The sequence below is a fragment of the Wyeomyia smithii genome, chromosome 1, assembly GCF_029784165.1.
Source record: "Wyeomyia smithii strain HCP4-BCI-WySm-NY-G18 chromosome 1, ASM2978416v1, whole genome shotgun sequence".
Lineage (NCBI taxonomy): Eukaryota > Metazoa > Arthropoda > Insecta > Diptera > Culicidae > Wyeomyia > Wyeomyia smithii.
The window spans coordinates 102,455,575-102,472,973 of NC_073694.1; the positions used below are offsets into that span (position 1 = coordinate 102,455,575).

Below are 17,399 nucleotides of genomic sequence, written 5' to 3' on the forward strand. Positions count from 1 at the left end.
TGACCAGCGTTTTAATATTCCTTCAGAAAGGCGTGGTAATTAACCATTAACTGAGGGGATTTTTTCAACTTTCTCTCGATGTGTTCGAGCCGCTTCAACGCAATGTCACGAGATGCACCAAGGGTATTAGGATCCTCGCGAAACGGAAGTCGAACTTCAAAACGGCCAGCTTGATCACGAGTAGTGTGTTGCTCGAAGTGTGCTTCACATTTTCGTTCCTCTTCGCTGAGATGCTGGCTAGGGTTCACATAATCCTCAATTTCGAAAAACTTTTGCAGTTGTTGGGAGAGTGTTTCGTTGTGGGAAGTGAATAGGCAGGTGGGAGAGTTTTTCATTGATTTGCTATCCTCGTAACGGCCTGACACCACCCAGCCCAGCTTTGTGTTTTGCAGAATGGGGAAACGACCATCTGCATCCAAGTTTATTCGCCCTGGTTCAAGCAAATCAAGGAAAGGTTGTAAGCCTAATAATAGACTTATTTTTCCCGGATGATGGAATTGCGGATCAGCTAGGTAGACTGAATCTGGAATTGGCCAGTCGCTAATATCCACAGGGCGTAGAGGAAGGTCAGACGAAATTCGATCCAACACCGCGCATGGTATTGTAGCGCGATAGCTAGAACATCGTGAGGCAAAGGTGACCGATGTACTCATGCTGGAATGTGAGCTGGTTGCCGATATCCCATGAAAGTCTAAATCGATTGGTGATTTTTCTATGGCTAGACGATCGCAAAAATCCTTCCGGATGAAACTAAGGTGAGAGGCGCAGTCGAGTACCGCGCGAGCAGCACAACGACGACCGTATCGATCGAAAACATCAACTGTAGCTGTTAGCAGGGTGGCCACTCATTTTACATTTTCGAGTTCCCGCATTTTTCCCAACTTTTTCCCGCATGATTGCAAGAAATTCCCGGTTGTCAGAAACGGTAACTAGGTTATGTTCTATCGACGGCTGAACGTCAATTTTTGGACCCTAAATCGGAAGTAATAGCTCATATCACTTGATATCGGGCTCGATTCCCGATCGAGTCGAGGATCTTTTCGAGCTGGAAATTTTCTCGACTCAGCACTGGGGCACGGTGTATCGTTGTACTTATACTACACATGGAAAATGTGCCAAAAACAATATCGATAACGAATTCTCTCAACCAATCTAGTTGATCGAGACCGCTATTAGCCCCAAGACTAAGCGTGCGATATTGTTTTAGCTCATATCATTTGTACCGAATTTGCTCGGTACATTCTACACAAACAGTTGATTAGTAACATAAAATGCAATCTTTGCCTTTCCATGGTAGACAGGTTAAATACAATTTCTGCGGTTTCTCAAATTTGCAAATCTTCCATTAAGCAGTCAATAATCGAGTTAGCTATTTTGTTTATTATATTCATTATGTTTGTCTATCTGTCTCCTAAAAAATATGATATAAGCACCCTTTTTTCAACGCATAACAACCTATGAGGGGAACAACAACAAACCAAACAGCACTTTTCGTACAAACTTTTTTTTTCGTTGTTCAAATCATCGAGAAATGTCGTGGGAAGTTAAGGGTGAACATGAAACTACTTAACCTAAGAGTAATGAATATTCCGATTGAATTGATTATTTAGGAAACAAAACTTGTGACCTGGATTTGCGTATTTTTTTCTCAAATTAAAAAGGGGCCATCCACATACCACGTCCACGTGGACAGATTTTGACCCTACCCCCCCCTCCCCCCCATGGACAACTGCTCATATAAATTCTGAAAATTTTGTATGGACCGTGGACATTCCACCCCCCCCCCCGGCTGTCCACGTGGTATGTGGATGACCCCAAATATTATTTTACATTCAGGAAAAATACTGCGATTTAACTGTATCGTTTATCACGCATTACATAGATTCTGAAAACTTCAGGAGTGCATTCACAACTTTTTCAGTATTTTGATTAGCTAGTTCATCAAAGTTGCATCGTTTTACGAGTTTTACGTTTTTGTCACATAAATCTTTTTGCCGATGACACCGTGTTGTTCATTGCAGCTAAAAATTTAGGAGAAGCTGTTTCACACTTGAATGAAGATTTACGTTCTCTAAGCAGATGGCTGAAGTATAAGCAATTGAAATTGAATATTGATAAAACTACATTTATGATTTTCTCGCGCACCGTGGTAAATGACGATGTCTCTGTTATAATAGATGATGAGACAATTGGTCGCGTTCGGGAGATTAAATATCTTGGCGTGATTATTGATGACAACCTAAAGTTCAACGCTCACATTGACAATGTCATAAAGAAAATTGCCAAGAAGTATGGAATATTATGCCGTTTGAAAAACGAATTAACAATTAGTAGTAAAATACAGCTATACAAGTCAATCAGCTCGCCCCATTTGGATTTTTGCCCTACCTTTTTGTATTTGGCCAATAACACACAATTATTGAGGTTACAGCGTTTGCAGAATAGAATAATGCGTTTGATTTTAAATTGTAATAGATTACTTCCTCTGCTTTTATGCTGGACGCTTTGCAAAGGTTATCCGTGAAGCAACGAATTGTTTATTTGTCTATGGTGTTCATTTTTAAAATAATTAATAGTTTGCTACCTCAATATTTGTGTGATCGAATTGAAAGAGGAAGTGATTTTCATAGATATAACACTAGAAACGCGGATGAAATTAGAACACCTTTCTTTTTAACCTGAGCTTCACAGAATTCATTATCTTATAATGGTATAAATTTTTTCAATTCGATGCCAAGACATGTTAAACGTGCACCAACATTTGCGGAGTTCAAGAGACAATGAATTTCACACGTGAAAATTTCTGTTGTACAGAACGAAATTTAAAAGCTTTAACAATGACGAGAGTTTATATGACGAAGTTTAAACAACGGATTTCTTTTGGATGAAATATTTATTTTTGGAAACCTATTTATTTATTGATTGTTTAATTGAAGCCTGTAACTGACGAAGTTTTTTACGAACGGATATGATTGTGTTGTAAAATTTTATTTATATTTTATATTAGATCTTTTTTTTAACATATAATGACAAAACTAATGTGTTTGTCGCGGTGGTGATGATGGATCTTTTTTCCTTTATGTTGTTGTAGCTTAAAAAATAATAGAAAGTGACTACATAAGTTTGAACCTCGCGCGCGGAAGTCAGATATAAATGGATTCTTTTACAATTGAAACTTAAATTGTCATTTGAATGCTTAGAGAATATGCATGAAGTAGTTGTGGTTAGTCTGACTGAAGGTCATGAAAACCCTGTGCTAGCTTTGTGTAACTCTACAGCAATTCACGTCTTTACCGATGTGAATCAAGTAAACAGTTTTTGAAGAAGTTTATATCTGGAAATGGAATCAGTTCGATTTTTTTGTATTACTGATTGAAATTGTGATTACATTAATTATCTATAGATAAATTGTCCAGCTCAAACCTTTGTAGGGGTATGTGGCGGGACCATCATCATCATCATATCTCTCTGGTTATCTGTCATCAACTTGTTTGCATCCAGCGCTCAAAATGGCCAAGCTGATAAAAAAAATGATATTAGGGGCCAATATTTCAAAATAAGTGATTTCGAAACTTAAAAAACAAACCTGGAAATCAGAAAAATGATCTCAATTTTTTTTTTCAAATTAAAAGGCTGCACAAACTGTCTTGCAGAAACCGTTGAAAAGGAAACAAATTTATTTTTAACTTCTTTTAAATTTTTCAAGAAAAAAAATGTTTCCCGAAATTTTCCCAAATCCTTATTGGGATTTTTTCTGAAGAATTTTTAGTTTTTGTTTCTCCATGATCATCAATAAAATATTTTTCAAAAATCAACTTTTTGAAATGTTTAATTTGAAATATTTTTAATACTCAACTACTGCCAACAACTCTGCCAAAAACATCGCACCAATCAAACAAATCGTTCTAGTTTCGAAAAAAACTTTCAGAAATTTTAACTCCTTCCGTGTTCAAATAATCAACGTTGTAACATTTGGCAACTTACAGCTCAAAGATTTTTGAGATATTCAATAATTTTTTACATTAGAACTACTATCTAAAGCTTTGCCGGAAACATCACACCAACCATGCTAATTATTTAGGCTTTTAAAACATTTAAAGTATTTTTGTTTATTGGCCACAGATTTAGCAGCGGTGCACATGGCGATTACAGGGCTAGTGCTACGATCCTGCAGACACTAACAGTCTCTCTCGAGCCGAAACACGAACCTACGACGACTGACTAGTTAGGCCAGCATCGTACTCTAAGGCCAGTTACAATACGAAAAGCATGTAAAAAGTCGTAGGAAGAAACAAATAGAATAAATAAAATGTTTTCTTAAAAAATCTCGAAAACGATAATTTTGTTTCTAAGAGTATTTACATCAAAAATAGTTTTTTTGAAGTAGAATACTTCTCTCAGGAAGTTCGGCTACATAGGGATGTGAAATGAAAATCTAAAACCGAAAAAAGTGAAAAATATGTCCAATTTCAAATGCTAATAAATCGGTTAGTATTCGATGGATTTCCTTCGTTCTTGCAGCAATAAATTGGAAAATCTTCTAAGATTCTTCCCAAAATAAGATAATTGTAATTTTATTATTCACACTATTGTACTATTGAAAATAGTCAAGGCTTGTCAAAACGAAAAATTCGACCTCTGATTGGTCGTTATATGCTTGCTTCCCAAGCACGGTCGACAGGATTATATACCTTGCAATTGAAAACATGCTATTTGGCCTATATAAGAGCCTGTTTCAGCCGGAGCCGCTCATAATAGTTCTAGACAGCGACAACAGCAGTCGTCCTTCCTTAGCAGCAGCCCTAGCCCTGTGGTTGGTCACCACGTCTCAGGAGCAGCGCGGGTTTTCTCAGCGTGTGTCGCCAGACAGCCATTATTCCCCCCGTGTTGGGGCAGCATGAAGATTGCCATCTGGAAATCCAATTTCGGAAATCAAAATGCCTTTTTTAAGGCAAATAAACAAGTCATTGAAAGTTAATAATTTTTGTCAACGCAAGCAAGCATTCTGTGTTGCATCCTAGCAATTCAAATTTGTCGCACCCGTCTAAGTTACTGAATGTGAAGTAGCCTCCACAGTGCATGTTGTCCGTGTATCTTAATTCCACCAATGTTAGGGCAGCTCAAAGGTTGTAATTGGCAACCGATTTTGAACCGCAACATGCTTTTTTCAAGGCAAATAAAAAAATAATTGAAGGTTAATAATTTTCTGGCATCAACACACGCAGACATTCTGCGGGGATGCAATCAAATTCTGTTGTAGTTGTCTAATTTTTACTTTATTTAGTAAACTCCCCACTATAGGGGCAGCGCAAAGGTTGCGATCAGCATAACCGACATTGAATAATAAATTTCCCTGTTAGAACGCATTCACAAAAGCAGTTAGTTAGAGCTAATATGAAATCGATTCAATTAATCAGCATAAACAGAATTTCGTCGTCTCCCAGCTGCCAAGTTGCAACATGATGCAACACGCAACAGCGAGCAAACGAAATCGCTTGATGTTACAAACCGAAATAAGATACGGGTCCAAAACCGTTGCGTGTGTGAGAGCACCATCGGTGTTTATTCGCTGGATACACTATCTACTGTCTACTGAACGCAATAATCTGCTTACATGCGACACGGGGACGGGAACATTTTCTTCAACGAAGCTGTACAATACGACACAAAACATGTTATTTTGTTGCTTCAATGAGAGTGCTATCGGTCCGGCTCGACAAGAAATCATTTTTGTGCATCCGTGCTACGAAACTGAGGAAAAACTTTAGAGACTGAAAAAAGAGGTGGAGCTTATCAAATGATCGCTCTGAGCTGGAATGAAGTCACACATATTTTTCAAGTTATATCATTCCACCACCTACGAAAAATAATTCATTCCAATTTTCATCCCTATATAAGAGCCTGTTTTAGCCGGAGCCGCTCATAATAGTTCTAGACAGCGACAACAGCAGTCGTCCTTCCTTAGCAGCAGCACTAGCCCTGTGGTTGGTCACCACGTCCAGGAGCAGCGCGGGTTTTCTCAGCGTGTGTCGCCAGGCAGCCATTATTTCCCCCGTGTTGGGGCAGCATGAAGATTGCCATCAGGAAATCCAATTTTGAACATCAAAATGCCTTTTTGAAGGCAAATAAACAAGTCATTGAAAGTTATTAATTTTTGTCAACGCAAGCAAGTATTCTGTGTTGCATCCTAGCAATTGAAATTTGTCGCACCCGTCTAATTTACTGAATGTGTAAGAGCTTCCACAGTGCATGTTGTCCGTGTATCTTAATTCCCCCAATGTTAGGGCAGCTCAAAGGTTGTAATTAGCAACCGATTTTGAACAGCAAAATGCTTTTTTCAAGGCAAATAAAAAAATAATTGAAGGTTAATAAATTTCTGGCATCAACACAAGCAGACATTCTGTGCGGGATGCAATCAAATTCTGTTGTAGTTGTCCAATTTTTACTTTATTTAGTAATCCCCCCACTGTAGGGGCAGCGCAAAGGCTGCGATCAGCATGACCAACTTTGAATAACAAACGGTTAACGTTTATTCACTAAAAATTCATCCAATTCAAAACAGGTTCCCTATCACAGACATAGATTTCGTGCTCCAGCACGTTACAACACGTGGAAATTGTCTTTTTACTAGTCCTGCCCATAATTCAAAAATTGGCTAATATGCCATTTTTACCAAAATCGAGAAAACAGTTTCTCGTGATGGTACACACCCTAAACAAGGTCCCTACGGAAGCCGATTGTCAAAAAATGCATTTGGGAAGGCAGCAAACGTGAAACAATTTTGGCTAATATCCAGAATAATTGAGAATTTGGCTAATATCCAATATCCAATTTGAACCTATGGCATGTTCACGAACCAGTGTATTATTACTGAACTGTGTTTCTTCTAACTTTCGAAAGTGTGTTGTAGCTTGGTGGTTACTGGCGACTGGTGAGCGATCGTAAGACCATTGCATCAAATTTGACTTTTTCACGAAGAATATTTGATGCTACAAGAATTTATTTGTTGTACTGCGAAACCCAATGATCAAAACGTGTGACTGTTTCCTTCTGTCATAAACCTTTACATTTAAAAAGTAGGAGGGTGGTATTCAAGACACGACCGCATGACGTTGACTACCGTATTCTTATATTCCATTGAAGAGGGAATTGTAGAGGGAATTGCAACGCTTCTTTTACAAAATTTCTGTAACAAAATTTCGAGGCACCAAAAGGTACCAGTTGCCGATTATTCTCGTTTACTGGTTAGTCCGTCCAGAATTCCAGCCATTTTAGTATTTTGCAGTAGCCATTTATTACTAACAGCCACCAGCATAACGGGTGAAACCGGCACGAGATGACCGGTACTATTTTGTTTTTCCTCCTTTTTGCTGCTAACACCGAGCGTCCGTATGTATCTGGTACGGTTTATTAATGAAACTGATGGGGTGAAATGTTCGAACGATACGTTTTATACCAAGGCTTCGTCAGATAATTAGAAAGAAGGAGGGACTACATAGATGATGGAATGGTAGAGACAAATGTTTCTTGAAAGCTTCGCCGGCCGCTGTCGTAATATTAACACCAACTCAAACATGCATTTTTGCAAGGTTTTTCCCACTAGCAGCAGCATTTGGTAAAACAGAAAATTCAATTAGCCGCTTCTGTACTAAAATTTCGAGGCACCAAAAGGTGCCAGTTGCCGATTATAGTTTCCTGGTTAGTCCGTCCAGAGTTCCAGCCATTTAAGTGTTTTGCAGTAGCCATTTACTACTAAAGCCACCAGCATTACGGGTGAAACCGGCACAAGATGAGCGGTACTCTTTTGTATTTCCTCCTTTCAGCTGCTATCACCTAGCGTCCGCATGTCACTGGTGCGGTTTTGGAATCAGAATGATGGAGCGCCGGCCGCTGTCGTAAAATTAACACCAACAAAAAGATGCATATTTGCAAGGTTTTTTCCGCTAGCAGCAGCATAAACATCGGGAACAGAAAGTGACAACAACAATAACAACAAAGTCAGATCGATTGTATCCGTTAGTGTCGACTGTGCTTGGGAAGAGAGGTAGTGATTGGCTGCGCGGTATGATTTAGACAAGCGATATTAATTACCAATTTTTCAGTAGTGTATCTCAAACAATAGTTTGTTTTTGTTACATAAATTTAACCGTAAAAGAATTTCTGATCGATTGATGCCAAAACCTCGAAAACCTGATTATAGATGACTGCTAAATAAGCGCTCAAAACCTGACCACTTTTCTCTGGTTGAATTACTAGATTTTCAAATTCAGGGGCCTAACTTCGATATAGACGTTAGTCAACGTCAAAAAATGATATTTAGCTCTTTGAGTAGGAGTATTATTAATAAAGATAAGATTCAGATTTCATTTTGGATTTGATGAGGAAAAATGGGAAAGTGGATTGTGAGATTACCATGAATAATAATATTTTCGTTATATTATTATATTGCCGCACGTAACAATTGTCTCGTCGTCCTTTTCATCCTCACTGGTGCTTCCGTGTTGTTTTATTGAATTTAAAACCATTTGCATCACCAACGAGTACGATATAATTCACATCGTATGGATATTAGCCGAATTGCACACCGTTTTGTCAACTGACCTTTCGTTTATAATTGAAAAAAAAAAAACGGCTACTGTGTTAAAAATACGTGGCGGATGGAATTTTTCTACAGATTTCTCTGTTTCAACTCAACGGCAAGGGTCCAGCATATATGAAGGGTGACATACTCAATAAAAAAGTTGTCATGAGCAGTCAAAATATGTTGTACCGATAAAAAACTTTCAAAGGCGTTTTTCTCGATTTGATGCCTACGGCATATTAGCCAATTTTTGAATTATGGACAGTAGTGCAACATTTCTTTGAAGTGTTTTATTATTCTCGGGTAAGAGACTACGAGTGCATTTATTGCATTTATTGAGAAATCCATCGGAAGTGTATTCAGTGCTATGTCTAAATATATGAACGCCAAATACAAGCGTGATGCTCGGAAACGCGCGAAGGACCAGCATTGAGGAAGTGCATCGAAGAAAACAAGTACCAGTGCGGAGGTCAATTTAAAAGCAGCCAGAGGTAACACGTGTCCAACCTCTGGTTGGTAGGAGAAATCGAACCATTTTTAGGACAACCAAACAAATGAATTGAAGATTTAATATTTTCTTGTGCTGAGCTTTAACCAAAAGTTAATTATCATAATTTGAATTCACATGTACATATACTCTGACTGTTGAAACTTGTTTGCGCCGCAAAGAGTTTGTACTTTTCCTGTTCAGTGAGGTCGTATTTATATGTGCAAACTGAAATTGAGTAGTACTTCAACTTCGTTTGCACAGAATGTTCAATACTGCCAATGAGCGGTCAACATGTATTTACTAGGAAAAATGACTGACACGCAAGCAGCCGGGTTATCTTACTTGTAAAAGTATTCTACTTCAACCTTGCGGTCGTGGCTTTGCACACAACCTTCCTGTGATTTTTTACAATCAAATTGTATAATTTACAGAAAAAATACGAGTTTGAAATATGTACAAAAGTTAATTCTTCAAAAAAAATTCAAAATAATGTTTGCTATATTTTGTGGCAAGTTTTAAATGTTTTTTCATTTAACTGCTCCGCATAGCAAGTTCGTCCCAAACCCAAATTTTCACCAGCATTGAGTTTCTAAGCGGTAATGGTAGCTAGTTTCGCTAGAGTTCGCCAAATATTTCTTCTAAAAGACTAGCTGAAATAAAAATCTATTTGAAAAACTGGAGAATCAGGACTGTGTGCCACTTATTTCAATTCAATTCTTTCATTCAAGCAACTACTAATAACTGGTTATGTTAGTAAGACTGTACAGTGAAACTTATTTTGCATTGCTCTTAGAAATTGAAACAGTTTCTATTGTACATATGAGAATTTATGATTAATTCTCTCACTGAAAACGTTTTCTCGACAAACTGGCAACTTTCATTCCCAGACTTCGGACCGATTTTCGACCCCGCTTTACCATCTTGAGAAGTCCCACAGAGTCCATTCAATTTTTTTGGATAACACCAGATTTCGACATTTAATGCTATTCTAAGACATTTGGTGTCAACATTAATTTCATTTGAAAAGCAGGACTGCTAAAAGTAGTCAGGTGGTCAGCCGGTCAAAATAAGTAAGTTTAGTGACTTTTTGGTCAAAAATCACAGGAGGGTTGTGTGCAAAGCCACGACCTCGAGGTTGAAGTAGAATACTTTTACACAGCTCTACTTACGGCTGCACATTAACCTACGGCCGGGCGAAACGGTTCACGCCGCTTTTCGCGTTTAGCCTGGCCTAATGTGCACGGCCTGGAGGCCTAATGTGCACGGCCAACACAATAGAAAGGTGTTTTCACATTGAAAATTAGACACGGCTTTACTGGAGTAAGTGTTGGCAAATGCATCTACCGCTAATACCGCCGCTATCGTACGAAAGCGCTTCGTTTCATGTGGGGAATAATATCAACAACGAAAAATGACGCGCGTTTAAGCACACTCGAACTGTTCCGCCATGCCGCTTCCATTTACTTCCTTATAACAACCGCCTCATGGAAGTACCGGCTGCACCTACCGCTGAGGCTCTTACCATACTGCTACTGGTGCCCAAAACTATTAACTCTTCAAATTAAGTGTTTTATTTGTCCTCAAAACAACAATTGTTCAATTCCATATCGGATATAATGCAATCGCAGCTCTGTAATATTACCGACAATAATATTCTTCTGAACAAAATGATCCAACTTTTCCATTAGAGGAAGTGCGGGCTGATGAACGGCAAAAATCTCGCCCGATCGCTCACGTTGGCGTTCGTTCTCAGGCAGAGGCCTGAGACGTGGTGACCAACCACAGGGCAAGTGATTTGTTTAATTTGAAGGCAGCCACAGGCGCAACCCTCTGATATATTCTGTTACCGCTGAGTGCTGATATCTGCTCCTGCTGCTGTCAACGTTGTGGACGGTCCATCCAGCTCACCTTCCGACTAATGAATGTAGCTAGTTTTTTCAGAAACACTCTTTTATAGCCGACGGGTGCTACGAAATAGGCCACGCCCTATCAGTTCAGTTGTTCCATTCCCTAATGTTCTTCAGACAAATTATTCCACAATTCGCATTTGATTTTTGTATCCAGCGAATAAACACCGATGGTGCTCTCACACACGCAACGGTTCTAACCCGTATCTTATTGCGGTTTGTAACATCAAGCGATTTCGTTTGCTCGCTGTTGCGTGTTGCATCATGTTGTAACTTGGCAACTAGGAGACGACGAAATTCTGTTACTGTTGATTGATTGAATCGACTTCATATTAGCTCTGCATAGTCGAACTAACTGTCTTTGTGAATGCGGTCTAACAGGGCAGTTTGTTATTCAAAGTTGGTTATGCTGATCGCAGCCTATGCGCTGCCCCTACAGTGGGGGGTTTACTAAATAAAGTAAAAATTAGACAACTACAACAGAATTTGATTGCATCCCGCACAGAATGTATGCTTGTGTTGATGCCAGAAAATTATTAACCTTCAATTATTTGTTTATTTGCCTTGAAAGAAAGCATTTTGCGGTACAAAATCGGTTACTGATTACAACTTTTGAGCTGCCCTAACATTGAGGGAATTAAGATACACGGACAACATGCACTGTGGAAGCTATTTTACATTCAGTAAATTCGACGGGTGTGACAAATTTAAATTGCTAGGATGCAACACAGAATGCTTGCTTGCGTTGACAAAAATTATTAACTTTCAATGACTTGTTTATTTGCCTCGTACAAGGCTTTTTGATTTCCAAAATTGGATTTCCTGATGGCAATCTTCATGCTGCCCCAACACGGGAGGAATAATGGCTGTCTGGCGACACACGCTGAGAAAAACCGCGCTGCTCCTGAGACGTGGTGACCAACAACAGGGCTAGTGCTGCTGCTAAGGAAGGACGACTGCTGTTGCCGCTGTCTAGAACTATTATGAGCGGCTCCGGCTGAATTCGGCTCTTATATAGGTCAAATAGCATGTTTTCAATTGCAAGGTATATGATCCTGTCGACCGTGCTTGGGAAGCATGCATATAACGACCAATCAGAGGTCGAATTTTTCGTTTTGACAAGGCTTGACTATTTTCAATAGTACAATAGTGTGAATAATAAAATTACAATTATCTTATTTTGAGAAGAATCTTAGAAGATTTTCCAATCTATTGCTGCAAGAACGAAGGAAATCCATCGAATACTAACCGATTTATTAGCATTTGAAATTGGACATATTTTTCACTTTCTTCGGTTTTAGATTTTCATTTCACATCCCTATGTAGCCGAACTTCCTGAGAGAAGTATTCTACTTCAAAAACTGACTGCTGAAGAAAAATATGACTTTTAAGGGACTAACTTGCAGTCCTGCATTTTCAACTTCTCCATCATTTGTAATTGCATCATACACAATACTTTGTAAAAATCATGGTAACAAAATCCCGATCAAAAAAAAAATTCCCGACTTTTTCCCGCATTTTTCCCGATGTAACTTAATTCCCGACTTTTTCCCGCATTTCCCGTTTTCCCGATTGCGTGGCCACCCTGTGTTAGTAACAGCACATTCGATCCATTGAGATGATCAGTCAGGTTAAATGACGAGTTAAGCGTTTGAGGCGCTACCGGGACCGTGACGTTATTTGTTGGCGGTGTGCCATTTGGTTGAAATGCTGGATGAAGAAGCGTGTGGTGCATTTGGTTGCACTTTCTGCATGACCCAGACTTACACGCCTCACTGCCGTGAGACCGGAGGCAATTTTGACAATGCTTCAACCTAGAAATCATTGCGAGGCGGTCAGATGAGCTAGCATGGAGAAACTTACCGCATTGATACGGCTGATGACCGGCTTTAGCGCAAACTCCGCACGCAAATGGTGGCCTATCGGTGGCCACGAGAGCGGACGAGAGTAGTTTGTGTGAGTGTCTCAGTGTTTGAGATTTAACGGGCACAGCAGTATTGGGTTCTCGAATGCATTTTCGAGTGTATTGAGATGATTGAAGAGCAGTGAATCGATTATCTATAAACTTTAACAACGCGTCGACAGTGATGTGACTCTCTTCCATGTCCATTGTTTTTTGACACCAAAGCTCTTTTGTTTGTTGGTCGAGCTTTTCGTAGATGAGATGGAGTAGCCAAATGTCTCGTCCTTCACGTTGAAGAGCAGCCAAAGCCCGAATAACTTCATCCGAAATATCGTGTAGGGAGCGCAACCTGGCCGGGGACGATGATGTCAAAGCAGGTTGGCTCAAAAAGCGAGTGATGTGTAGGTTGGCAATTTCACGGGGTTTATTGTAGCGACTTTGAAATTTATCCAGTGCTGGTAGATAATTTGCATCTTCCACATTCAAGTGAGACACAAGCGTAGCTGCTTCACCAGCTAGATGCGTCTTAAGAAAGTAGAATTTTTGACTAGGTCGTAGTGACGGGTTCTGATGCACAGAACCACTGAAGAGGTCATAAAATGACTTCCATTCAAGGTAGTTTCCGCTGAAAATTGGCAGATCCATCCTTGGAAGTCGAAGGTCCGGTAGCGGTGCGCAATCTGGCGGCGCTGTAGGTGATGGTGGGAGAGACATCGGAGAGGAAAAGGGACCTGCATTTACAGATAATGCTTGTAGGAGTTGTGCCTGCTGCTAAACAAAGATGTCAATAACGCTCGCGTTGCCGCCATTCTGCTGGTTGAGAGTTGTTTCGTGATCGGCTGACGCCGTTCCCAACCTTCTCTGCAGTTTTACTAAACCCTTTTTTAGCGCCAAGTACTCCTCCCCAAAGGCGATTTGGTGACTCATTGCTTCCTCATAAATGGCATCAGTTTCTGCCAAGTCCAGAATTCGTTGCTGAACGGCGAGATAAGACGACCAAACGCTCTTGAGGTTATCCAACTCCATGACGACGTCCTCTGGTTCCGCGTGCTCAGCATCTTCCAGCTTTTCTAGTGCCTTTGTGACACGTTCCATCCGTGGTGCATGAGATTTTCTCGCTCTCAGGAGTTTGTCCATCTTTACCGAAAGCAAAATGGAGATCGCGATGAATGTTCCACGCGGTAATCACCGAAACTAGGCGAACTTATCGGAAGATGTATAAATTTACCGACGGTTATTCACGCGACCGAAAACCGGAGCCAATATCCGATTCGAAGGACCAATTTTTGGGGGGACGATTGCCTAATGGCAATATCAAATCGATAAAAAAATCGCGACGGACGAAGCAAACCAAAAAAGCGTGTGAACTAGGCGAGCTGCTGATTTCAAGAGAACGTTATTAACTAGTGTGAGTAACAATGTGAGTACAATAAGTATTGTAATAAATGTGCAGGGTATCAAAAAATTCGAGTAGTTCCGATGTGAGATTAGACGGCTGCATTTTGACGGGGTTGTTCGCCGCTCACGTTCGTCCAATACCTGTTAGTCGAAATTTCAGTGTCACTTGGAGGAGATGCGTTTCCTTGAAGCCGCATCAAATCGAGCTTTTTTATTTCTTCCAGGCAAAACTGGAAAACTTCACCTCACTTTCACTTTACTATAGAATTTAAGCAGAAATATATCAAACCAAATTTACTCACTAAGCACTCGTTAACGTTAAAAACAAATTTATTACTTTGCGTTTCAACAGGTAGTCTTTTAAAAAGATTGCCTGTTGAAAGCGAAAAACAAAATTTCAATATCTCTCGGAAGTCTAAGACTTAGCCTCGAGCTGTTGTAAAATGCGACCGTACTGTAGGACAGTTCAAGTCGATCTCGTTTTCGGTTGCTTGTGGACTGGACTTTGACTGCCTATAGCTTCAAAGTTTGTGAAAGTTAACTTACATCAATCTTTCTCAAGACTACCTATTTCTTTTTTGAAGTAGAATACTTCTCTCAGGAAGTTCGGCTACATAGGGATGTGAAATGAAAATCTAAAACCGAAAAAAGTGAAAAATATGTCCAATTTCAAATGCTAATAAATCGGTTAGTATTCGATGGATTTCCTTCGTTCTTGCAGCAATAAATTGGAAAATCTTCTAAGATTCTTCCCAAAATAAGATAATTGTAATTTTATTATTCACACTATTGTACTATTGAAAATAGTCAAGGCTTGTCAAAACGAAAAATTCGACCTCTGATTGGTCGTTATATGCTTGCTTCCCAAGCACGGTCGACAGGATTATATACCTTGCAATTGAAAACATGCTATTTGGCCTATATAAGAGCCTGTTTCAGCCGGAGCCGCTCATAATAGTTCTAGACAGCGACAACAGCAGTCGTCCTTCCTTAGCAGCAGCCCTAGCCCTGTGGTTGGTCACCACGTCTCAGGAGCAGCGCGGGTTTTCTCAGCGTGTGTCGCCAGACAGCCATTATTCCCCCCGTGTTGGGGCAGCATGAAGATTGCCATCTGGAAATCCAATTTCGGAAATCAAAATGCCTTTTTTAAGGCAAATAAACAAGTCATTGAAAGTTAATAATTTTTGTCAACGCAAGCAAGCATTCTGTGTTGCATCCTAGCAATTCAAATTTGTCGCACCCGTCTAAGTTACTGAATGTGAAGTAGCCTCCACAGTGCATGTTGTCCGTGTATCTTAATTCCACCAATGTTAGGGCAGCTCAAAGGTTGTAATTGGCAACCGATTTTGAACCGCAACATGCTTTTTTCAAGGCAAATAAAAAAATAATTGAAGGTTAATAATTTTCTGGCATCAACACACGCAGACATTCTGCGGGGATGCAATCAAATTCTGTTGTAGTTGTCTAATTTTTACTTTATTTAGTAAACTCCCCACTATAGGGGCAGCGCAAAGGTTGCGATCAGCATAACCGACATTGAATAATAAATTTCCCTGTTAGAACGCATTCACAAAAGCAGTTAGTTAGAGCTAATATGAAATCGATTCAATTAATCAGCATAAACAGAATTTCGTCGTCTCCCAGCTGCCAAGTTGCAACATGATGCAACACGCAACAGCGAGCAAACGAAATCGCTTGATGTTACAAACCGAAATAAGATACGGGTCCAAAACCGTTGCGTGTGTGAGAGCACCATCGGTGTTTATTCGCTGGATACACTATCTACTGTCTACTGAACGCAATAATCTGCTTACATGCGACACGGGGACGGGAACATTTTCTTCAACGAAGCTGTACAATACGACACAAAACATGTTATTTTGTTGCTTCAATGAGAGTGCTATCGGTCCGGCTCGACAAGAAATCATTTTTGTGCATCCGTGCTACGAAACTGAGGAAAAACTTTAGAGACTGAAAAAAGAGGTGGAGCTTATCAAATGATCGCTCTGAGCTGGAATGAAGTCACACATATTTTTCAAGTTATATCATTCCACCACCTACGAAAAATAATTCATTCCAATTTTCATCCCTATATAAGAGCCTGTTTTAGCCGGAGCCGCTCATAATAGTTCTAGACAGCGACAACAGCAGTCGTCCTTCCTTAGCAGCAGCACTAGCCCTGTGGTTGGTCACCACGTCCAGGAGCAGCGCGGGTTTTCTCAGCGTGTGTCGCCAGGCAGCCATTATTTCCCCCGTGTTGGGGCAGCATGAAGATTGCCATCAGGAAATCCAATTTTGAACATCAAAATGCCTTTTTGAAGGCAAATAAACAAGTCATTGAAAGTTATTAATTTTTGTCAACGCAAGCAAGTATTCTGTGTTGCATCCTAGCAATTGAAATTTGTCGCACCCGTCTAATTTACTGAATGTGTAAGAGCTTCCACAGTGCATGTTGTCCGTGTATCTTAATTCCCCCAATGTTAGGGCAGCTCAAAGGTTGTAATTAGCAACCGATTTTGAACAGCAAAATGCTTTTTTCAAGGCAAATAAAAAAATAATTGAAGGTTAATAAATTTCTGGCATCAACACAAGCAGACATTCTGTGCGGGATGCAATCAAATTCTGTTGTAGTTGTCCAATTTTTACTTTATTTAGTAATCCCCCCACTGTAGGGGCAGCGCAAAGGCTGCGATCAGCATGACCAACTTTGAATAACAAACGGTTAACGTTTATTCACTAAAAATTCATCCAATTCAAAACAGGTTCCCTATCACAGACATAGATTTCGTGCTCCAGCACGTTACAACACGTGGAAATTGTCTTTTTACTAGTCCTGCCCATAATTCAAAAATTGGCTAATATGCCATTTTTACCAAAATCGAGAAAACAGTTTCTCGTGATGGTACACACCCTAAACAAGGTCCCTACGGAAGCCGATTGTCAAAAAATGCATTTGGGAAGGCAGCAAACGTGAAACAATTTTGGCTAATATCCAGAATAATTGAGAATTTGGCTAATATCCAATATCCAATTTGAACCTATGGCATGTTCACGAACCAGTGTATTATTACTGAACTGTGTTTCTTCTAACTTTCGAAAGTGTGTTGTAGCTTGGTGGTT

General features: G+C 39.8%; 1 protein-coding gene across 1 annotated transcript; it reads right to left on the reverse strand.

Moving 5' to 3' along the window:
- Window positions 1-11: 11 nt before the first annotated feature.
- On the reverse strand, window positions 12-13,595 carry LOC129717025 (uncharacterized). The gene is made up of 2 exons (XM_055666871.1): window positions 12,842-13,595; window positions 12-826 (listed from the first exon to the last, which is right to left on the reverse strand). The coding sequence occupies exons 1-2, from the start codon at window positions 13,593-13,595 to the stop codon at window positions 12-14; spliced, it is 1,569 nt and encodes a 522-aa protein (XP_055522846.1).
- Window positions 13,596-17,399: the final 3,804 nt, after the last annotated feature.

Bases quoted from the DNA above. Each gene is read 5' to 3' on its own strand.
- LOC129717025 (XM_055666871.1), bottom strand. From the start codon at position 13,595: ATGTCTCTCCCACCATCACCTACAGCGCCGCCAGATTGCGCACCGCTA. The intron at 827-12,841 runs GTAAGTTTCTCC...CCCTGCTAACAG, and splicing joins TCATCAGCCGTATCAATGCG to CTACAGTTGATGTTTTCGAT.